Source organism: Perca flavescens, chromosome 5, assembly GCF_004354835.1.
Source record: "Perca flavescens isolate YP-PL-M2 chromosome 5, PFLA_1.0, whole genome shotgun sequence".
Classification (NCBI taxonomy): domain Eukaryota; kingdom Metazoa; phylum Chordata; class Actinopteri; order Perciformes; family Percidae; genus Perca; species Perca flavescens.
Window position 1 is genome coordinate 20,206,169 of NC_041335.1, and position 24,269 is coordinate 20,230,437.

General features: G+C 38.7%; 1 protein-coding gene across 1 annotated transcript in view; it reads left to right on the top strand.

Annotated features, from left to right (window-relative positions):
* frmd3 (FERM domain containing 3) overlaps positions 1–24,269 on the top strand; it is a 52,166-nt gene that overhangs the window by 16,718 nt on the left and 11,179 nt on the right. The window contains exons 4-13 of the mRNA XM_028579141.1: positions 2,980–3,058; positions 6,165–6,262; positions 8,701–8,824; positions 10,680–10,767; positions 12,757–12,845; positions 13,472–13,535; positions 16,281–16,369; positions 18,607–18,681; positions 20,127–20,195; positions 20,711–20,835. Of these exons, the coding sequence (XP_028434942.1) occupies positions 2,980–3,058; positions 6,165–6,262; positions 8,701–8,824; positions 10,680–10,767; positions 12,757–12,845; positions 13,472–13,535; positions 16,281–16,369; positions 18,607–18,681; positions 20,127–20,195; positions 20,711–20,835 (900 nt within the window). The remainder of the gene's footprint in view (positions 1–2,979; positions 3,059–6,164; positions 6,263–8,700; positions 8,825–10,679; positions 10,768–12,756; positions 12,846–13,471; positions 13,536–16,280; positions 16,370–18,606; positions 18,682–20,126; positions 20,196–20,710; positions 20,836–24,269) is intronic.

The window sequence follows — 24,269 nt, forward strand, 5'->3', positions numbered from 1 at the left end:
AATTAAAATTTGATATAATCTGATATCAGCATGTAGCCTGTTGTATGAAACATTTATTATGTGTGGTAATAAGGATTGTTTTTCAAAATGGACAAATAACATTTAGGAAATGCACTCATATACAAGTTTTAGGGCCCTATCATCCCCTTTATCCCCAGGATACATTGTTCACATTTCCACTTGCCATGAGTAGTGACAGAGCCAGACAACACATGTATACAAACAGAGACACAATAAAGACAGACAAGGTGACACAGCAAACTGCCTGAGGGATAAAAAGGAAATAAACTAAGAAACAAAGTGAAATACACAGACATGGCAGGGGAGCGCAAGCCAGACGACAGAGAACTCAATTGTCAAAAGAGGAAACAATCTGCCTTCAGTGGACATGCAAGTTCACCAGTGACATGTTTCATTGATCAGCTAGCATGGATAGAATGATGGTTTTAATGGAAATTAATAAACACCAAGACATGAGCCAGCAACATAGAGTGACCATCACCAATGAAGGGATGCAGACTTTATCTGAGCCCTGGTAAAGTTTGACTCTGGGAGCCGGGCAGGCATCCTCTTGCATCTTGCTCACAGGTTGACATTTGCGTCAGTTAAGTTGGGTTAATATGTACATGTTGACAAAAATTCACACATAAGGATAAACTCTAATGACTATTGTCACAGTTTTCTGCTACTCTGCAGCACACACACTTTCTGATATTTTGATGGTAATACTTTACTTAATAATTGAATGCAGGATAATAGTTTTACATAACAAAGTATTTTATTTACACAAGTAATGAAACAGCTGATCAGTGTAGTTTCAAAAATGCTGATGTAATATCACATTGCAGTGAATTGTGAGATACACTATATTTCTAGAAGCAAATGTTTTATTCCCTTCCTGGAAAGGAGTAGCTGAAAGAACAAGGGAAGCTAAGTCTGCCTTTGCCTCATAAAATATTTACTGTAAACTAATTTTGCTTTGTCAGACACTTTTTATACAAAATCAAGAGGCAAACTTTTTTTTATTTAGAATCCAATTCACCTTGCTGTCCTCTAGTCTAGAAAATCGTCTTTTAATCTAATGGACTGATGCAAAATTCTGATCTTTACAGTTGAAACTGACGCCTTGCTGCAGAATTTCTCAGTGTGATATTCGTTGGCTAATTACCTGTGCGATCAGAAAAACCGTGTCTGAAGTTAGCCCAACCTTTTAATGACTGTCCTGTTCTTTCTGTCCCTCTATACATTAATAAAGGAGCTATTAGAGGTGTGTTCTGCTTCATCAGAACATGTGCAAGAAGGCAGGCGGGGGAAGGATGAGACCAGTCAAAACTATAATAAGAGATGGACGTGGAGGAAGAGAGAAAAAGGGGGGAAAAGAGTGATGAAGAGGAAATGTGTGGGGGGCTAATACAGAGGGGAGAGAGAGGAGAGAGTGATAGATAATATAGCTAAAGGAAGAAATCTGATTAGGAAAAAAAGGAGGAGCTTGGAGAGACAGTTTGAGATTAGAGAGGCTAACAGAGAGTAAAAGAAAGAAAAAGAGATGAGAGAAAAGGATGTAGGACAAGTGGTGAAAAGATCTGAGTCGTACTGACACATCAGTTCTCCCTGTGGCAGCATTTACTCTGAAAACAGGCTGTGTGGCTTGTGATTTATTTTCTCTTTGTGCGTCTCAGTTTACATGCATATGCGTCACATTGTGTGCGTGCATATTATGTGCGTGCATATTACGTATGTGCCAATTCACTTTCCCCTGAAACGATTTTTTTAAAGTATCTAGGTCCCTTAAGCTTGAGCAAAAAGCAGCTCAAATTCTTTGGGCGCGGGTGGGAGGATTGCGTCTTTCATATTGCTCAGCATGTATTATGTAGATGTGTGCTGTTTTTCATAGCTAGATAATACCGCAGAGGATCGCGCCATTAAAGATAGAGTGATGAGGGCACTCTGTTAAGATTTCTGGCCCCATGTTAGATGATACTCACTTTCTTCCTCCTCTTCTGCCATTTCCCTTTTTTCTTCTCTGTTTCTCAGTTTAAGGTTGATGCCCACTTTAGAATCACTGCCTATAGCAGATCAGATCATTTAGCATCTAATTCCAAAAAATGTCCAGGTGTCACTCCCTTGTTCCCTGTGGTGTTTTTTTTTTCTTCCACTGTACCTACATATACGAATTTGTAAGACTTGGTAAGCATTTTATCGGTACATTATTCATACAACAAAACTACACTGTAAATGGTGAATGATCGATCAATATTTGTGTCTGCTCTTCATGCAAACTTCAATGAGTAAACTTTGCATGTTAGTGTGTATTTATAGTGTTTATATGCCATTTTGTGAGATCAGGGAGACCTCAGGAGGAAGTTTAAGCTACTGCTGCCGTTTGATCAGAGCCCCACATCACCGACTCTGTTTGTGTGTGTGTGTGTGTGTGTGTGTGTGTGTGTGTGTGTGTGTGTGTGTGTGTGTGTGTGTGTGTGAACGTACATAAGTGTGTGTATACCAAGCATATTTAAATATCTTTCAAACCCTACATTCTCTCCCGCAGTAACTACACCCCCCCCCCCCACACACACACACACACACACACACAGAGTCAAAAATGAAATGCTTTAGGACTCAGATCAAAGAAAAAGAAACAGACCCCAGTTCAAGTAAAGTACTTTATACGTGTGTGGGTGTGTGTGTGTGTGATGAGAAATTACTGTAATTATCAAATGACTAATCAGTATTTTTCGTCTCCAACTTATTTTTCTCCTCAGTTTTAATCCTCATTGCTCTGCTCCCCTTCTGTCTCGCACTTATTCATTTAACTCGCTCTTCACCTCTTTCATCTCCTCTCCTAATTAAAACCATCTACTTTTCTTCTCTCATCTTTCTCTTCTGCTTTCTCAAACTTCTGTCTCTACTCTATCATTTAACTCACTTTCTTCTCTAATTTATTCTCTCACCTTAACTTTCTTCTCTTGTCTCCAGCAGCTCAGCAGCCGTACACAATGTGTTTCCGGGTCAAGTTTTATCCCCACGAGCCTATTAAAATCAAGGAGGAGCTCACCAGGTAAAAACTAACACACACAATGGGTGGTTTATGTTTATGATGGAGTAAAAAGGGAGGAATGGAGAAAGTGTAAAAAAGAACAAGACATGCATCTCTCTCTTTTCCTTGTTTGAGAGCAGCTTTATGACAACTATCATCTTAGCAAACATTTAATAGTTTGATTGTAATTTAAAAAAGCTGATTCTGGGACCTTTGATTGGTTTTCTAACACTATCCAAGACCTGTTGAAAGAACAAAAATAACATGTCGGTAGATGAGAGCCACAGCAGATACTTATCTTTTGAAACAGTCGTGTTATGTTGTCATTAAAAAATATTAATATCCCAACACATTATATGCAACTTTTTCCACCACAATTCCTATTGTAGGATTGTCTAATTTTTACCAAATTGCAGGGATCTATTTGCTTCTCTTTCCATATGCTGTAGAAAAGTTGTCTTTTACTTTTTCATTCATCCAACATTGTATTTTCCAGTGTGTGATGAGTGTTACAACATGGCTGCTGGCTATCACCTTACACCTTCTTTCAGGAACAGCCTCTTTGTGATACATTGCACTGCCGATGCATTTATGCACTTCATTAAAACAACCACATGGCGCCTGGGTAGCTCACCTGGTTGAGTGTGCGCCCCATGTACAAGGGCTCAGTCCTTGCCGCAGTGGTAGCGGGTTAGATTCCAGTCTGCGGCCCTTTGCTGCATGTCATTCCCCCTCATTTCCTGTCTAATAAAGGCCTAAAAGAATAATCTTGAAAAATAAAAACCTGTTTTGAATTTCATCCCTAAGGTGTCTCCTCCCTCCCATCTGTTGGCATATCTCTGTCCGCCTTCCTCCTCGTGTTATTATAGTCCACTGTGCTCCCTCAGGTGTATCTCCACATCTCTCAACTCATAGTGGCTCAACTTTTATCACCTTAAGGTGTTCTTGTACATCATCAATGTCATTAAACTTCCCTCTTCTTTCCTCTCTTTTCTTAGCTTCCTCCTTCCTTGAGTTGTCCCTCAACTTCTGTCTCTAGATTTTTCATTTATCATCCTTTTTGACCCCACTCTCTTTGCATTTAAACAATTTGAAAGGACTCCATTTGTATGTGTCCATTTATTTTCATTAGCTTGTGTTAAAGAAAATCAACCTAATCTCAGAGTCCTTAACTCTCTCTTCAACCATTACACCATATTGCTGCTGAGTTGAGCTGAGTTTGGAAAGTTCAGAAGGAACTGCAGTCAGTGATGAAATCCAATGAAGTGCTCAATATCAAGCTTTTTTGGGATGGATTTTGTTTCATTGTCAAAATCTCAAAAACTAGTATGCTAATGTTGTGTGCTCCAGTTTGCAGGGTGTTATTTGAAGTCTGCCATTTTCCTCCTCAACTTTTCCCCCCTGTCTTATAACAGTAATCACATCCATAGCACGTTATTCTGTATCAATGCCAACACAGAGAGTAGTATACTTTTTATGTATCGTGGTAGAAAGTGAAAGGGTTCCTAACATACAACAACTACTTCTCTATTACTCTGTATATTATATACAGTGTACTTGGAAATAGTGTTCTTTATTTATTTTCTTGTACTTATTTCTTTATACCTTGTGTTTCCTTGTTAACGACATTCAGAGTGGAAGGCAAAGTAAGAATTTAATTGTACAGGGAAACTTGTTTTTAACTGTGCATATGACAATAAAGGCTTTGACTTTTTTCTACCGTAATTTCCATGCACAGATATTGTAGAAAGGGTTATTTTTAAATGTTAGCATTGAATGTCAGCCAAGGTTTTATAGAATCGTCCAAAACTGACATTGACCTATTAACAATAATGTTGCAAAAAAAACAACTACAAAGTATATATAGCTTCTGTTTTGATAAAGGTGAGCACTATCCCAGCGGTAAAAGTGTTTTGCATGGATGTAACCTGCTCTGTGATCCCATAGTGTGCAGTCAAAGCACTGCTGACCTACGCAAATTAAACCTCATGCAGTAACTGAGAATGGAAATAATCAAACCAGAGAGTGGGAGAAAAGATGAGTGTTTCATTTTTCAAAGTAAGGTGCAGGGACATAAAAGGATTAAACTTAGAGATGCATTTTGATATTATTACAGCTGATTCATTATATACTGTATTAATTGATTAAAGCAGAAACACAAGAGGAGTTACAGATGAAAGACTTCCTGTTACATAAAACAAGAAGAGTGTAATATATACTGTAACTGTAAGATCGAAACAAGAGTTCAGGGAAGGAAATAGAAGATGAGAAGACAGAGAGATGAGGAATCTCTGCATGCGACAAAGAAGAAAAAAGAAGAGGATTAAATTAAACACATCTGAGAAGGTCATGTAAATAAAGATAGCTGTATTTTTTAGGCCAGTTTAAAGAACCTTCATGCGGCTGCAGACCTATTCTATAAATAAAACTATTAAGCTACAGCAGCAGGCTTTTCACTCCATTCAATTTTTCATGGTTTCCTTCTGTTGCTTGAGTCAGAAAACAAGTTTAATGAGTCAGTTGACTGTTGTGTGAGTCTCCTCTGGAACAGATGTCCACATAGTTTCAGCACCACTGTCTCCTTGGTACCACGAGATAAATCAGCATGTCAGCATCATGCCTAAACTTGCCTCTATTGTAGGCGTTTCCATAGTAACTACAGTACCAGTCACTGCAGTATGATAGCTGTTACCATAGCAATGCTCTCTCTAATTGCCATAGTAACACAGCTAGACATTATGGATTCAAGGACTGAGATTGTTTTGGTTTTATGATTTTTACCATTAACCATCTGGAAATATAATATTTGGCAAGATAACATGAAGTTATGGTGATGAGACAACAGTATCAATTACTGTGTCTAACATCACATCATTAAGGCTCATTTACTGTAACAATATAAACACTAAATGCTTTGATGCAGTCAGGATAACCAATGGCACACATCCAAATGAGATCTTCTACATATTTCCTCAGTAGTGCGGACATTTTGCAGCCATGCATTGACTTACTGTAGACCAAATAAAGTTTCAATTTAATTAAGAAATGCAAAGCACATTTAGGTTAAGTAGCATTGTCAGTTTTTCTTCCTTTTTTAACTGTGTTTGTGTTGTGTCTGTGTGTCCAGGTATCTCCTGTACCTCCAGTTGAAGAGAGATATCTACCATGGTCGTCTCCTCTGTCCATTTGCTGAAGCTGCATATCTGGGAGCCTGCATCATACAGGGTGAGGCCTAGTGACAACCAGTGGATTTAGTTTAAATTTAGTGATAGTAAACCAACTGGGTATTCAGCATGTTACAGTTGAATTCCTACTGACAATTATTATATTTAATCTTTTAGACGTACACATGTTTATGAGCAGGTTTTTCCTGTTTTTCCCATAGCATTGGTGCATTTTCACTACTTTGAACAAAGTACAAACATGAAATTGTGCAGTTTACAGTGGTTGATGTAAGGCACGTTTTTTTATATAGCCCATTTCAGCAGCAAGGCAATTCAAAGGGCTTTACATAAAACATTAAAGAACAACTAAAAATCAATTAAAAACATTTGTTAAAGAGAATAGAAAATAAAACAAGCTAAAATACAATAAGACCTTGTGTATACGTGAGTGATGGCCCGTGGCAGATTCAGCCTGCTTCTATCACAGTTTTAAATACTGTTATTTTAGTTTCAAAACAGTGTGTTCAGTATATAAACAGGATGTTACTGTAGGTTTTATGGGCCCATCATATTAAACTAACCTGCTTATCCCTCGTAAATATATTATTTTGATTTCTTTATATACTGTATGCATATATGGATACCTATGTGTTTCAGATTTAGCTGGTAGTATGCAGTTTAGAATGATTGGTAAATATCTGATTAGCCTATGCTAATCCAAGCAACACTATTTACTTATTTACTCTGACAATTTTAGTGTATTTTGTTTTTGTAATTTGAGGTAGGCTATTTTGTGTTAATTTTGTGAAATTTTATTAGCAGGCTAACGTTAGCATTGTCGGTTGGTTCAGTTAGCTTCACAGTTACACTCACAGTTAAATCTGCCAGTTACTGTGTGTAATTATTCAGTAGCAACTCATTTCTAAGTACGGACTAGTTTGTGTGGTGCAACATGTTTTGATTTAGTGATGTTTAACGTTATATCTCTACTTAGTTAAGACTCACGTCATAACTAGGCTTTGTCTGAAGGAAGAGAACCATTTGTCTGGTCTCTACCTCATTACCTGGCTACATTTAATCATCAGACTGGTGTTCTTATCCTACATTTTAAAACACAGCAAGATGTAGGCTATATGGACTAAGAAATAAGACATATTTTTTCTTCAGTTAATTAGCAGTAACAGTTTAATGTTGAATCACAGTGTGAAGCCACTTGCTTTAATATGGATTGAGAGTGGGAGTAGCTGAGCTGTGTCATATATGAACCCCTCTGGCTGATACACAAATCTCTGAACTGTGCAAACACTCTGTGATTTGGCTCATATCCCCAGAGAGCAGAGTGTGACTGGCTGAGTTATCTCGACCCAGAGTGTGTCTGCAGCATATCATTGGCTGCTCTGAGTAACGCAGGCAGGTCCCTGTCCCACTTTGTCAGGGTGTTGAATACAGAGCTGGAGAATAGGTTGAGGATTACTGTTTAATTAAACTCCAGGCATGGAATTAAATTTCTGATTTACCCTTTATTATGACTCCTAATTAAGAATGTTTTTAAAGGAGAAAGTTGTCTGTTAGGGCTTTTTGCTGGATTCAATAAGGGGAATGTTTATCTAAAAGGGTCATCAGGTGTATATTCTCCTGTGGAAATAAAAAAAAGTATGCTAATATTATGCAGTTTTCGTCTGGGTTTACGCAACCAGCTAATTTGCTAATGACACAAATTTGATGATTTTAAAGGAATAGTTTGACACTTTGGGAAATATGCTTATTCTCTCTGGTGGAGATTTTAGATGAGAAGTTTGATACCACTCGCTCACATCTGTTCGTAAATACAAGGCTACTCCAAAGTCCAAACAGCTAGTTAGCATAGCATTAAGACTGGAAGCAGGGGGAAACAGCTGGCTCTGACCAAAGGTTAAAAAAAATCCACCAAAAGCTTACTAATAACTATAGCTATATTTCTTTTGTGTAATCTGTACAAAAAACAAAGATGATTTTCTGTGCCAGGCTATTTTCTGTCTCTAAGCTGTCACCGGGCAACCGATGGAGACTCCAGGAAGGTACTGCTTCTGAACAAAAATTAGTCTGGCATTTAACGTAAAACGTTTTTACATTTCAGTTTTTGTACGTATTAAACAAACGAGAAACAATGTGTTAATTATTGAGCTTTAGAGGTGTTTGTAAGCAGATTTTGTTACCTTCAGACAGAGCCAGGCTAGCTGTTTTCCAGTTTCCAGTCTTTAGGCTAAGCTAAGATAACCAACTCCAGCTTCATATTTACCGTACAGACAGCAGAGTGGTATCAACCTTTTTAACTCTCCACCATAAAGCAAATTATTTCTCAAAATGGTATGGTATAGATTGCAATGTTATAGGAGCATGTTTAATTGCTATTGGTTAAAAAAGTTGAATCGTTAAAACAGATATTGCATACACATGTTCTAAACAGTTGGACTTGTTTTTTTAGACCGTTGTCACACTGACATCACCCTCTGTCTTCAGCTGAGCTCGGGGACTACGACCCAGAGGAGCACCCGTCAGACTACATCAGAGACTTCAAGCTGTTCCCTAAACAATCCCTCAAACTGGAGAGGAAGATTATGGAAATACACAAGAACGAGCTCAGGTAAAACAGATGTGTGTGCATGGGTTTGTGTGTGCTTGGTGGGGTTGTTTGTTTGTCTGGAGCAAACATCAGTTTACTGTTTGATTTCGATGACAGGCATGGATGCTCACTCCTGTGATCTGTCTTTTTAAAACAGGCTGCTGAGACAATTTTCTAGTGCAGACAATAAAGCACTTTCTGTTGTTCGGGCTCGAGGCAAAATTTGATGATACCTAGTGATTTGTGCCGGTAGCATTGCAGATGGTATTTCAGTTGAAAGTAAATAGAAACTGAAATTAATTTGCGGAGGAATAAGCATGAATTATTTATTTCCATCTTAGTTTGGACACCTTGCTAATACTTTTTTCAGAATTTACATTTTGATGAAAATCAACCTTACAGGATGAATGGAGTAAAATGAGCGGAACCTACGTGATCAGAGGCCCTGCTTTTGGGTCCCCCTGAAAACTGAAGACACTATATATATATATATATATATATATATATATATATATATATATATATATATATATATATATATATACTATATCTATAAACCCTGGCATGTTCTCTTGTTTGAGGAGAGAAGTTGGATTTTGAATAAATTACAATACGAGGAAACAGCTGAATTAAAAGAAGAGGAGCTTAATGCATGCATAGTTTGCTGCATAAATATAATTGTGAAGGTGAATACGTTTAAATTCATGATAATTGAAACCGATACACCACCACATTCTTAGTCTTAGTCTTCTCTGCACGGACAGAATACATTCCTGATTCATAAGATCACATAAAGACAGTATAATCTATACATAATACCCCTCCCTTGGGTTTATTTGTATCATCGCTGCAGCTCCTGATTGATGTTGTTGGGTTTGTGACCGTCACGCTTACAGCGATTATAGAAACATCAAAGACAAATCCTTAATTTCCCACAGCACAGAGGCAGATGATGCCAAATGCCCTCGGTCTGCCCCGATGGGTCTGACGGACATGATTAACAGCATGTAGATTACCACTGAGCCGTAAAAAGACACTTCAGGTGATTTACAAATGGGGTTGGGTGCACTGTGTATGTCTGTGAGTTGTATTTTCAAGCAGTTATTTAATCGGTTTAACATTTTACTCTGTGTGCATACAGACAGATGTATTTGTGTACAATTATATTGTTGATTTATTTGTCTGGTGTCAGGATGAGTTATCAGCATACATCACTCACTTTCTCGACTTTGCAGCACAAATGAGCAAATAAAGCTTCCCACTGAACACTCTGGCTCTGTTAATATGTCTGTTTCTGCAAAATATTAATGATGAAACAGAATAGAGATAGATAGATACAGATAGAGATACTTTATTCATCTCAAAGGAAATTAAGGTGTCCAATAGCGTATACACATCTTATACACATCATGCATATACATAGGCACACAGACAATATGACATCCACGCACACATACATACTACATACTACGGTGTGGAAAGAAGTGTGGAAAAAATGCAGAAAGGTGCAATGGTATCATACTGCAATCAGTCCAGTCCAGGATAGTCCAGGGTAGTTTATGTGTATGTATAAAGGCATCCAGATGAAGGCATGGTACAAAGGGCAGTGTGCAGAGCAGACTTAAACACTTAAGTAAATCCCCCCTCAATATCACAACAATATCCATCTCAGGCACATTGGCATCTCCCCTCACTTTCTCTAAAGGATGGATGCCGAGAAACCATTTTTGACACATGGAGGAACAATGAAAAATGTGGCTTAAATGTCTCCTCTCCTCTCCTCTCCTCTCCTCTCCTCTCCTCTCCTCTCCTCTCCTCTCCTCTCCTCTCCTCTCCTCTCCTCTCTTCTCCTCTCCTCTCCTCTCCTGTCTTTTAGGGGCCAGTGTGCTGCATTTGCAGAGTTGAACATGCTCCAAAAGGCTCACAGCCTTGAGACATATGGAGTTGACCCTCACCCATGCAAGGTAACATTAGTGGAGAGTCAATCTAGTTTAGCTGTGATGCCTGATGCCTGGTGCTGTTGTTATGAAAAGACTCCTGTTAATCTTTCTTTCTCAAATTATTGTTGATCATAATTAACAGAAACATATATTACTGTCTTAGAGGGCCTCCACCTCCTCTGTCCACCTTTGTCACAAATTGTTCACTCTACGTCTCTCTGTATATAGGGTATGTATGTATGACATAGAAATACATAGTCTTTAAACATAGCGGCTTTTATAGTAGAGAGAGTGACTGTGCCAGTTACACACACATACTCATACACATACTCACCTGTCCTCTTTGCCCTTTGCTTGTTTGCCCTTAATTTGCATATTAAATGGACAGCAGCAGCCCTTCAGCAAGGGAGGTCCACGTCAGCTGCTAGTTTACATTTGCACCTGTCAAAATGATCTTGGAAAACAAATTAAATCAGCTCTGCACGGAAATCATCACTTTAATATTCTTATTTATTGGTCAAAAAACATAATTGACTCTGTCTTACTGTTAGTACTGGGGTTCATTTTTTTTAAAGATAATTGTTTTGGGGCTTTTCCGCCTTTAATTTTGACAGGACAGAGAGAGGGGGAAGACATGCAGGAATTCATCACAGATCGGATTCAAACCCTGGACCTCTGCGTGAAAGCATTAACCACTCAGTATATCTGTGCCTGCACTACCCACTGAGCCAACTTGGCCATGTACTGTGGTTCATTTGACACTTAATTGTGCACCTTGCTTGCTAGTGTTATAGTGCGACTGGTTTTACTCTTCTCTTCGTGTTTCTATTGTACAATATTAGAAGAGGGAACAGACTAAATCTGATAAAGAAAAGTAATATTTTATATCTTGCTATCTGCTCAGTCCCAACCTCTCTGTTCATCTCCGTTCATCCTCCATCCAGTCAGTGTGAAATAGAGACACCCTCAAATCGCGTATCAAAGCATGTTAAGCAGATTAACGAGATGTTAAAATTCTGTCTCTTGGAGAGGATCCCCTTTATCTGCTCCGCTCTTGTTAGAGGGGCTGTTTTTACTGTTTACTGGAGATGGCGGTTATTGCCGGGACTGTAGCATTACGCACACGCAGATCTGTGAAGATCAAGAATCAGAGAAACTGTTGGGAACACAGAGGGACAGGGAGAGATTTACAGAGCGATACAGAGAGGCACGCCAGCAGAGGAAAGGTCTACAGATGATGAACAACGATGAGAGAGAGTGACAGGAACATATTGTGTTCTGCTCTTACTCTGGAGTTGTTATTGGTTTCATTTTGCCTCACTATATCAAACCTGTATTTTCTGTGCCTTGTTCTTGATGCTAGTTAATGCAAATTAGGGTGTTGAAGTTGGACACAAACAAGTGTTTTTGTGAGACCTCATACTGTCTTTGTTCAGGCAGCATTTGCGACCCATATTTAGGTTTTATTGTTGAGCTGTAGCCTAGTGTCCATATGATGGGAGCACAACAGGAAGTAAGGTGACAAAGTACAAACAAACACAAGACTTTCACCCAGGACACCGGGGTTTGTGTCCTGTTTAAAATTAAGAGTAAACAGTGACTTTTTTTAATTCTAAGGAACTACGTCACATTCTGCGTCACATGTGAAACCTGAAGTGAAGTAACATGACAAATGTACTGATTTTAAACTTTAAGCTTAACAAGTTAGTCATTTTGTTGCCTTAACCTAACCAAGTAGGTTTTATGTCTGAACGTAACCAAACTGTGACCGTTATGTTTATGTATGAGGATGGAAAACTCTTCTGTGTGACGTATCTCCTGCCACCGCTAGAGGGGCTAGTTTATTAAAATGCTCCTATGGGTCGTATTAGAGGGTAGGAATAAACTATCTATATGGTCGTATTGTTTGGAGGACTAGTTGGATTTTGGGTAGGTGCCACTACCATTGAGATGATTGATGGCCCACTTGCCTCCCCGCTGTTAATCCACCTGTATGTGTGCGTGTGTTTGCAGGATTTCACAGGCTCCACAGCCTTTCTCGGGTTCACAGCCACAGGGTTTGTGGTCTTCCAGGGAAACAAGAGAATCCACCTCCTAAAATGGTACACATTTGTTCATAATTCTTGATAATAAATCTGTGAGCATTGAAATGAAATGTATAGCCTCTATCGAACAACACAGTCACTCTTTGTTTCATCTCAAATGAAGCTGAATAAAATATTTAATAGGACCAATTTAAAATTATAGTACATTTATCTTTGACTTGAGTTGACGTGGCAGTGCATTGTTCCCTTGCACGCTAAACAAATCAGTTGCTGTACGATTATGAATATTATGATTCATAAGGTGATAACTTGAAATATTTAGCGTTTTAACATACATTAGACGTTAACTCAATGAATTAATAAAGTCCATCTATCTATCTAAACATTTTAGTATATATTGTTTATAGGCAGGAGTTGGAAAAGTATTTAGATTCTTTACTTACGGTGGACTAAACACAACAACATTTTACAAAACATAACATTTCACATCCTGTGTCATGACTTAAAGGACTTTAACACAGCTTTGACAAATCAAAAAATAATCCCACTGCACCACCTTTTATCCTACTCATGAAGAGTTATTTTTCTCAGTGTAAAAGTTGAATGTATTTTTATCATTAAGCCTATCTTCTAAATCTGATCAGGTAGGTATTTTCCAGTCATAATATCATTGTTTTTTGCAGGGCTGATGTTAGCAAGCTGAAGTTCGAAGGGAAAACATTTTACGTCATCGGGATTCAGAAAGAGGTGAGTGCAGTGTGGGTTGCTCCTGCATGCTCTTTCTCCTCTAAAGACTAAAAATGAAGAATAAAATATGCTGTGTAGTTCCCCCCATCATGATGATGAATTGTGTAGTCTTGTAATCATCATAATGCTAATGATGTTAGAGCCCAACCTTTAACATGCCTGGAGTTGTGTACTTCTGAAAGAAGAAAAAAAAGACCATGACTTTGATGTAGATGCACAAGTTACATTCTGTGTTCATTTAGATTCAGTTTTGTGTTAGTTGACCCCCAACTGTACTGTGTATCCTTTTTTTCTTTTTCCTCCTTCCTTCTACTATATCTTTCTTTTTGCCTTTTCCTCATCTGTGTAATGGTTACATCAGATAAATGTGCTATAAAACTGTATTGTTTGTCTATGTAATCCTGTCCACCATCACACACACTGCATATGTGTGTCACTGTTTCAGATCTCCTTAACAGGCAGGATTCACTGTAACAGGATGGTGGGTGTGTTACGACTAACCTTCTCACTCGCATAATGCGTCAACTGTGGCCCAAATATGAGACTCCTTCATTACATCCATGTTAGGACACGGCCAACATCTTTTACAAACATAAATTATATGACATTTTTGGAAACTGACAGCAACTACTGGCTTAAAACGTGTTAAGTAACAACTAGTAGAGGTTTCTTGCATTTGGGACACATGTTACATCTATACACTCAATGTTTGTCATCCAGTCCAGAGCTGTGGTAGATTTTGAGCAGCAGTTCTGGTGCATTAAACTTCATATGTGCATACCGCCTTTATTTTTTGCAAGAACTACAGCTGATTGTGTCTTGTGTTGCTGTTTGACTCACATATTAACCCGTATTGATAGGTGCCTGAACACTTTAATCTACCAATCAGTCAATCAATCCCATAACTATTCTCTTCATTACGGAAGCTTAAACCAGCTCTCTCATCTCTGCTTAACTTTGTCAGTCTGTCTGTTTGTTTGGCAATTCATGAATGGCTGAAGATGTAGTTTTATCTTTGTGTTTCTGTCTCTTCTCTCTGTGTGTAAACATAGTCATCACTGGTGAGTAAATACAAGTAATAATAGTAGCACAAAACAGTGTGATGCCTCTCCCCTCAATCCTGCCCTCACCTCACTTTTTCATTGGAGGAACCTTTTTCATCTTTTACTATGGTCATTATCTGTCATTTTGGTTCATGCCACTTTATCACAAACATTTTCTTTGCATTCGATGTATCAATATATTTCTTTATTTATTTTCAGTCAATTATTTTTTTAGCTCATGTGTGCAAATGGTTATTTTGAGTCTTTGTGTTACCAAAGATTCAGTTCTATGGTTGAAATTTCAATTAGCATCTCTGTCCCTCTCCATAGCCACATTATCAGAATAAGCTTTATAGCTCCATTAACAGTAAACTCTAGATTATGCGATATTATGATGCATAATCTATAACTCTTTCATGTATTTAGTGTCAGACATTGTGTTGAGAAAATATGTCTTCATTTTGTGTGTGTGTGTGTGTGTGTGTGTGTGTGTGTGTGTGAGAGAGAGAGAGAGAGAGAGAGAGAGAGAGAGAGAGAGAGAGAGAGAGAGAGAGAGTATATATTGTATATATTTACATGTTTTACTGTATTTTATCAGGATTAGAATTTGTGTATTGATGTGTAGTCATCCACTGTGTGACGGGTCTCCGCATGATTTCACTCTTTGCCATCACCTCTGTTATTTAGCCTGGAACACATTTAACTTAACTGTCCCACTTTGAGCTGATGGCAATGCAGTTTATCTATTGTAGAATTTTCTCAAAGCTCCTGTTTCTTTAGTTTAGTTTAGTATTGGTGTCCCAGCTTAGAAATTAAATGCCAATGGTTAATTTAAATGGTTTTAACAGTACACCAGTGGATAGCAATTGAAAACTAGCTAGAAAATAAGTGTATCTCATTGATTGAGGTATTGGAAACAGAATAAGTTATTTCTCTAAAATACTGTGTAATACTATAGTACATGTAGTTTAGGAGCAGTTAAATGCCATGTCGTGCTGTAAAAGCACTTTTTGCATGTCAGCCAAAGTGAGACCAGAGACAATTTGTTAATAATATTTAAAAATTCAGTTATTTTACACACCTATGAACACACACAGACACACACAGACACACAGACACACACACACACTCACACACATACACAGCCGCTGCAGCACAGTGTGTAAATCAGAACTACCTAGTATGATGTGGGACACTGAGGGGGTTGAGCAATATGGCTGACTAAGGGGCTTTAGGAAAGGGAACAAACAAATCAGTGCACTCCCAAGTTATTGATCCCAGTGTTTCCTCTCTCACTCACCCTGCACCCCTGTTGTTGAGCAGCATTGATCTGGTATCTCGTATTAGCAGACAGTCAGACAGGCCTGAAAACATTTACAGGAATATATCTCTCCTCCTAGTCAATAAAGACCCATGTTCTGCAAGCTACAAGCCCTTTTACTGCTGAACACTGTGGCCAAATCACTATATCTGTCTTACATCTTACTAAGCTCACGGCTGAGGGTCTGTGGGTCAGCATTTTGCACAGCTCCCCTTCATCGTGTTCAGCACTTCTCTTGTCCTAATTCACACGTCTTTTGGTAATCTCATTTCTCATCCTCGCCTTTTCTCTCTCTCAATCTCTCTCTCTCTCACTCTCTCTTTCTCTCTCTATCTCTCTCTCCCTCTCTCTCTCTCTCTGTCTTTGTCCTTTTCTGTGCAGAAGAAGCTGGTGTTGACATTTCACACATCGACCCCTGCTGCGTGTAAGCACTTATGGAAGTGCGGGGTGGAGAACCAAGCCTTTTACAAGTGCGTCTACACACCACACACACACACGCATGGACGTACCCATGGACGTACGGCGTACGCATGCACACACACACACACACACACACATCCAGAAAATGTATTGAGCTTCTCTTGAACTCAGAGATACTTGAGACTGTAAAGCATTGTTGCATCCCAAAATGTCCCTTCCACCAATAGAAAAACTCAGAGTACAACACACAAAGGGGCAGCGTGACTTCATTCTCTGTTAAAGAAGCCAGTACTACACTACATCAAATAATTTCTAATAAGACCGGCTTTGACTACATCTTTAAATAGCAAATAGTTGTTTGCTGCTATATTCCTCTTCTGAATGTCACGTATAGCCCCTTTAAATATATTTAAATGTAATTTTCTTTCATTTAGTTTATACCTCTGTAATTTTCCTTTGTCCTTTTTTTTCTGTTTCACACTCCCAAGTGGCTAAAACTAGCTTTCCTTCATGTCCCACTTTGATTTTTAGCACGTTATCGCTGTTTTATAATGATGTTCCTGCCTCTCTGTGGCTCTGCTACAATATGCTGCTGTCCTTCACTGGGGGAGCAGCTGATCGCTCCGAGGCCGTCACTCTGAATTCAGAGAGACTATTGACACTGCTGGCATGTCAGGAATGGAAACAGGCTTGGGGTAAAGGCGAAAGTGAGAGAGTGGAGACTAAACCTTTTCTGTGGTCATGGTTGCGACAAGGTTAGATGCAAACAAAATGAATGAGCTTGTTGATTTGGTCAGGGTTCAGTGGGAATATCAGTGAAGCAGTTTATTGCACTTGATAGTCATACAACAGCGGAGGAGGTTTCCCAGCACCATTCCTCCTTCTCCTCTCCTTACCTTGAGAGATCAGAACACAAAGTGACCGATCCCTGAAGTATTGTTTTGTCAACTGCTGTTTCCAAGGTTGAGAAATAACTTTACTGATTAGTTGATTTATTGATTAGTTCATCAACATTAAATTAATCGCCAACAATTCTTATAACAGACGTTTAAGTCCATTTCAAGCAAAAAAGCTGAACGTTGCCTTTTTATAGCTTTTCAAATGTGAAAATGTCCTGCTTTTCCTTGTCTTCCATCACAATAAGCTTCACAATAAGCTGATATGTTGGGGTTTTATATTGTTGGATGGACAAAACAAGACATTTAATGCCATCAACTTGAGCACTGGGAAACTGTGATGGGCACTTTTCATCGTGAACTGATTAATCCATTAGTTGAAAATTAAGGTTAATCAATGATGAAAATAATCTTTATTTGCAGCCCTACCAACAAAGACGATAAGTCACTAAAGTGTCAAATTTGAAAGTCTGAAAAGTCCATCCGCCGAGGAAGATTGTGTGATACAAAGAAGCTCTAGAACAGCATGGACCTTGAGTGGACCTTATGGTGAAATTGTTTTGTCAACTGATGGATCTCATTTTCCGGGCTTTCAAGACTGTAAGAGTGTAGGCAAACTCATATATGTGTGTGGACCATAAAAGCTCCCATGAGGACAAACATTTTTCTAACAAAAATCCCGCAGAGAACACCGACCTGGTAGGAGAATTGACAACAAAGGAGGCAGTGTGAACAAGGTGTGGCTCACTGGCTGTGTGGAGTTAAACCGAGTTTTCCGACAGATCTTGTTTCATCTTGGTTAAATTACATAACATATAAACATTAAAAAAAGGTTATAAAAGGAAAAGTTATGAAAGCATTCTCATAACAGCCCATGCCTGTAAAACCCTGGATATTGACTTCTCAATGACAGCAGCTCATGTGTCTCTGAGAGGCGGACAGAGAGGAAGGGGGTGTCATCTCGGATGTCGGACAAGCATCAGAGCCGCTTAATCAAATCAGAGTGAATTGAGTTTGTAAATGGCAGCCAAGCAGAGCTTTGCGAGCATACAGCCTCTCTCTCACACACACACACTCACTTGCACAAACTAAGCAGAGCAGAGGTGTGTGTTTGTACTCCTCCGGCACCGTCTCTCTGCTGCATGATAAATGATCCTGAACCAAACAGGAAGGTTTGACCTAAGGCTTTTTTAAATGGTACACCTTGAAACACCTTCCTCTTCTGCTTACTAAGAGGCTCGGCTGTGCACAGGGTGTTACAGTCACAAACAAAAACCCATGAAAACGTTTTTAAAAGAATGAGTTGTTCAGTGTTTGAGCCTCAGATGCTTTGTAAGAATTAAGTTCTTTGTTTGCATCTCTTTCTGTTTCTTCCTCCCTCTCTCTGACAGGTGTGCCAAGTCAAGTCAGATAAAGACAGTTTCCAGCAGTAACATCTTCTTCAAAGGCAGCAGGTTCAGATACAGGTGGGACCGTATTTAAGTTAGTTTTCATAAGAGAAGGCATACTTTTTTTTTTCTTTTTACAGACAATACAATGTGTAATATGTGTTCAAGGAAAGTGAGCAAGATTTATATGTACGAAGAGAGTTGGAAAACGGAGACAAAGAAAAAAGGGGAACGACAGGAGAGAAAGTTATGCATGAAATTAGCGGGAAACAAATATACAGAGTCAGAATCAACCACTTGAGAGATTTTAAAAATGCAAATTCACCCGCAGTATTAGCAGTTCAACACTCACCTACTCCATCACTCTATTTTGCAATTATACTTCACCCTTTACTGTCGATAAAATAGTTTGATTTCAGCCATGTATTGGGAGTATGACTAAAGTCAACTACAGTGACCTCGCTCTAACCTGAAAAATGTACATTTCACAAGTGCTGATTTACCTTGCCATTCAACATGCTGTAGATCCAAATGCTGCTGCTCCTCTTTGTACATCAGCACCTATATCCAGCGTGGTGTTGGCTTCTCTGATTTACTGACCCTAATATCACAGAAAGCCTCTATATAAGTCTGTTATTGAAGCCAGGTTAGCTCTGATTCTCCTCTCAGACAAAGCCCATTACCAGGCTTACACTTTAGTCCGCTCCATTTCATCAGCTAGCTAAAGCCGTTTGGCTTAAGGGCTCAATGATGAGTAAGAACATATGTTGGAGTTTGTTCTGAAATATGGGAATTGGTCATTTGTGCAAATGCAAAGAGGAAAGAGACATGTGGACACAAATGGAGGCAGTTTCCATAAAGTAGAGCAGATCAGATCTTTATACTATTGGACCAGCTGACTCATACTGTACAGCATTTTCCAGCCCAGCACACAGTATTGATGTGACTCCCCACTTGTACTATCAAGTGGATGTCTACCACCACACATGCTTCTTCTAACCCTCTAATTTACGACCTAACCATCAATCTCAGCAACAATAGACTAATGGGTGGGATGGTGGAGCCTGCTGGCTTCAAACAGAGTAGTCAGAGTCCAGAAACTCCAGTCGCCCAACAATCAGACTAATGGAGCTACTGACCCTGCTGGCAGGAAGCTGCCCACTCAGCAGCCCACAAACAGCACTGATTATAAGCAACAACTGCGAAACACAGGAGAAAACTTACATGTTGTCCTATCAGTCACACTCTCTGGTGTACAACTTAGCGTACTACTTACCTTTTTGTTTGGCAAAAGGTCTTTAACACAATGTGAGCCTGACTGAAGCCTTAGGAATTCAAGTAGATCTGTATGTGTGTAGTCTAAGCTTAAAAAAATATTTTACTACTTTTTAAATTATTTTTCTTTGTTTTGTAAATCTATTTGTAATGAAGTTTTGAACAATGCAACATGTAAATTACAGTGTTGTTACAGCAGTTGCACCTCTTTGTCTTTCTTTCAATGAATGTGTGTTTTTCCCTGTTAGCGGAAGAGTAGCCAAAGAGGTGATAGAAGCCAGCTCTAAGATTCAGAGAGAGCCACCAGAAGTGTGCAGGTAAGGACAAGACAAGGCTTATAAATTAGTTAGGGCTGGCTCAGGTTTGCCTTGGACCAGCCCTTAGTTATGTTACTATAGGTTTAGATTGCCAGGAACACACACAACCGGTTGAGGCAGACATCCGAGTCAGGTTCTTCCGAGGTTTCTGCCTGTTAAAAGGAAGTTTTTCCTTGTCGCCAAGTGTGGTCTAGACTTACTCTATCTGCAAAGTGTCCTGAGAAACATCTGTTATGATTTGACACTATAATTTAAATCGAATTGAAGTGAAAAATCACCTGCACTCTCTCACACAGTTAGTAAACCGAGTTATTGTCTGCTTGCTTTATTATTATTTACAGTAATACCCTACTAATGAGGGATATTACCAGGACAAATCAAATTGACATCCATGTATGAAGCTCAAAATGTGAAAGGAAAGATTGTGAAAATAGAACAGCCATGCTATGGTTATGCAAGACAATACACATCTCAACGCACAGAGCAGTCAGTGTAATTGATCTTTACGTTTTCAGAGCCCAGTTTGGTCAGAGTCGAAGTTTTAACTCTCTGAGCCATAAAAACCTCATCATGAACATGGAACCGCTGGTACCCGCACTGCCCTCCACCAACGAATATGAAGAGACCGCCACAGACAATGGTAGGATATTTCTTAGTCTACACACACACACACACACACACACACACACACACACACACACACACACACACACACACACACACACACACACACACACACACACCCATGCCCTCTTGCCACAGAGTCTTGGAAAGTCACATGGGGTCTCCCTTCTGTATGAAGTAGCACATGCACAACCCTCAGACGGAAAGCGTTAATTGAACAGCTGATGCTCGCATCCCTCATCAGTCTTGTTTCCCTGGAGACACCAATCACAGCATGCTAAAAATACCCTTCCCATGATCCTCCCTGAGTTTACCCTCATGCCTGTGTGTCCATGTGTCTAGCTTTGTGTGTGTTTAACAGAGGAAGGTACTTGGAAACAGAGCCAGCTTGTGTTATTAAGGAAAACTCAATTAGAAGTTATTTGTTCGGCTCCAATGAGTCTGTCTCTGTTTAAGTCCTTGTACACTTCTGTGTTAACATGCAGGCTTTAATTTGTTCATTTTCCTGTATTTGGGTGTGTGTTCAGTGGTTGCATTATAAAAGTGAAAGTCGAGCACATCCATGCTCAGCAACATCATCTACAATTTGACAGTGAACCCTGTATACAGGATGTGGGAAGGTGTATGCATAATTGTCCTTTTGTTTTATCCTATTTTTAGTTTTATAGTCTCCTATTAAATTCCTAAAATGTTTCGTTTCAAAATTAATGCAAATGTGATTTTTTTTTTGTAAAAGAAAAACTTAATTTAAACCCAAGTCAATATTCATGAATTATTAATTTATTATTTGAAACTTTATTCCCCATTTACGTTGAACTGTATGCTCACCTGTAGACATTGTCATGTTGTTTCCAGATGACTAAAATACTTAAGCTAAAGGTTAAGCTAACAATTGATTAGAATCAATTAATTAGAACCATCAAACAGTGTCAGTTTACTCTAGTATTACCTCTGCCAAGGAGGTTATGTTTTCGGCTTGGTTTTTCTGTTTGTTTATCTGTTTCTTTCTTTCTTTCTTTCTTTGAATTGAATTTGTTTGTCACAGGATTATGGAAAAAAAACTACTGGCCCGATTTTCATGACGTGGAAGAGTGTAGCATAAGCTAAGGAAGAACCAATTATATTTACGAATACGAAAAACTTTATTGTCCACAGGTTTCACCAAGAACACAAGAGAGACAGGACATTACAAACAGTACATAGCCAAGACGGCAAGACGGCAAGACCAAACAGACAATACATTTCATAAAAAGTGACTTTACAACGGTTACATTTACAAAATTAATAAGTAAATAAATGGATAAATATATCCTACTAAAAATGCTTTCTATGCATAAAACCTGCAACCCAGAAGTCTGCCTCGCCCTACATTCCATTCTTAAGTACGGTTCCCAGTGTTATTTAGCACCTTCACAGCATTGGGGATGAAGGATTTCTTAAAGATGTTTCTATTTGCTGTTGTTACTCTAAATCGCCTACCTGAGGGTAGGAGTTCAAATTCACTGTGTAATGGATGGGAGGGGTCACTAATAATTGTCTCAGCTTTGTTTGTAATGTGTTCCTGATAAATACTGCTTAAGTGCTTTTGTGGCTTCCCTATAATTTTTGAGACCATGCTCACTATTCTCTGCAGTTTGTTCCTCCTTTGGATATTTAGGTTACCATACCACATTATCATGTTAAAAGATAGGACGCTTTCCACTAAGCTTTTATATACAGTTTCCAGGATATTTTGGTTCACTCTGAAGTTGTTAAGCTTTCGTAGCAGGTAAAGCCGTTGAGAACACGTCAGATAAAATCAGTGTTTTCCTTAAAAGTAAGTTTGCCATCAATATATGTGCCAAGGTATTTAAAATCATTAACCATTCAACTATCTGTCCCTTGATCGTTATTGGCTGTATCCCCTCTATCCCATTTTGAATAACAAGCTCTTTTCTTTTTTTTTTTGGAGCGGATTCGAAACACAGCGCTGATACACATTATATTTCACTTTGTTAACACTGATTGAAGTTAGGGCATTTCTACTTCATTCATGTGGTGTCGGAGTAATCTGAAAAATGAGTTCCAGGCTGGTAAAATTCACACTGCATTAACATTGTGAGATAAGGCATGCCTTGGTGGAGGTCTGCACTCTCCAAATGCCCTTATAGTTAGTACTATATTGTATAGTTCTTTCTAGGAAATGTTTAGCAGATTATTAGGAAAGTATTCAGCAGTATGTTACCATAGTGGTGAGGTGTATAACGAGGTTGGTGTTGCTGAAGGATATTTCCGTTGAGCTATCCATCAGCTGTCCTGTTGACACATCACAGCTTGATTTGGATCAGTTCTCTCCCCATGAGAGTGTAGAAGAGTATGGTCTGATGAGGTAATGTGGCCGAGCAGAGCAACACTTCCCGGCAGGAGAAAATTTGATTTTTTTTTTTTTTTTCAGGACAGATTTTCGTAGTAGTATAAAAAGTACTCAGTGGGTTTTAATGGTTACTTTGTCAATTTTTTTGCATGTTATCGTTATTCTCGGTCACTTTTTTTTAAGTTATTATTCCTGACACTCTCCACTGCTACCTATTATCTGATTAAAGCATAAATCTTGTGGTTAGGGGAAAGAAAGCAGATAGGGAATAGCACAGGGTAAGAGCCAGGAGGAAGAAAGAGGAGATAGAGAATATGAGGAGAGAAAGTGGACTGTATAGGGCTGAGAGAAGGTTAGGAAGGATGTGCTCCACAGGCTCAAGTTGGATGAAGAGGAGGAAGCGGTGCGTGTATAAAAGCATAACAGGAGGAAGTGAGGGTGAATGTAAGACAAATGGAAGGTCATGTTATAGAATAAATTAGATATGAGAGAGGTGGAAGAAGGGGCAAGAAAAGGATGTAAATGAGGGTGTGTGTCTAATAGTGGGAATGACAAGGGCGTAGGTTTGGTTTCAGAAGTAAGGGGGGAAGTTAGGTGTTTTTTTAACAATATATCAGTCTAATAAAACATTGTGATTATATTGATAATCGTGTTTTCAATAATAATGGTAATCCAAACAATAATTTTGTTAATTAAAAGTCCTTATTATCAGAAATATTTACTTCAAGTTTCAAAAAGTAGAATGCTAATTCGGCAGAAGAATGTTTCCTGTCAGTGTTTTTCTATTATATGTGATATGTTATTAGATTAATATTACTGCTGCATGAATGTGTATGTTGCATTTGACTGCTGTAAATGTTTACGATCGGGCTAATTTTAAATACTTTATATACTGTTAGGTAGTTTAATCTACAGCAATGTATCATATTCTATAAGATCATGTTTGTAGTGTCGCTGTCCTGTCTAAGCCACATATCTCGTTAGTGGTAGTAGTACATTATCACACAACAAGAATAGAAACTGTTGTGTCACCCTCACGCACCGTTTACTACTTGTGATTGCTGTGATCAATATTCATATATTACCCGCATTACAGC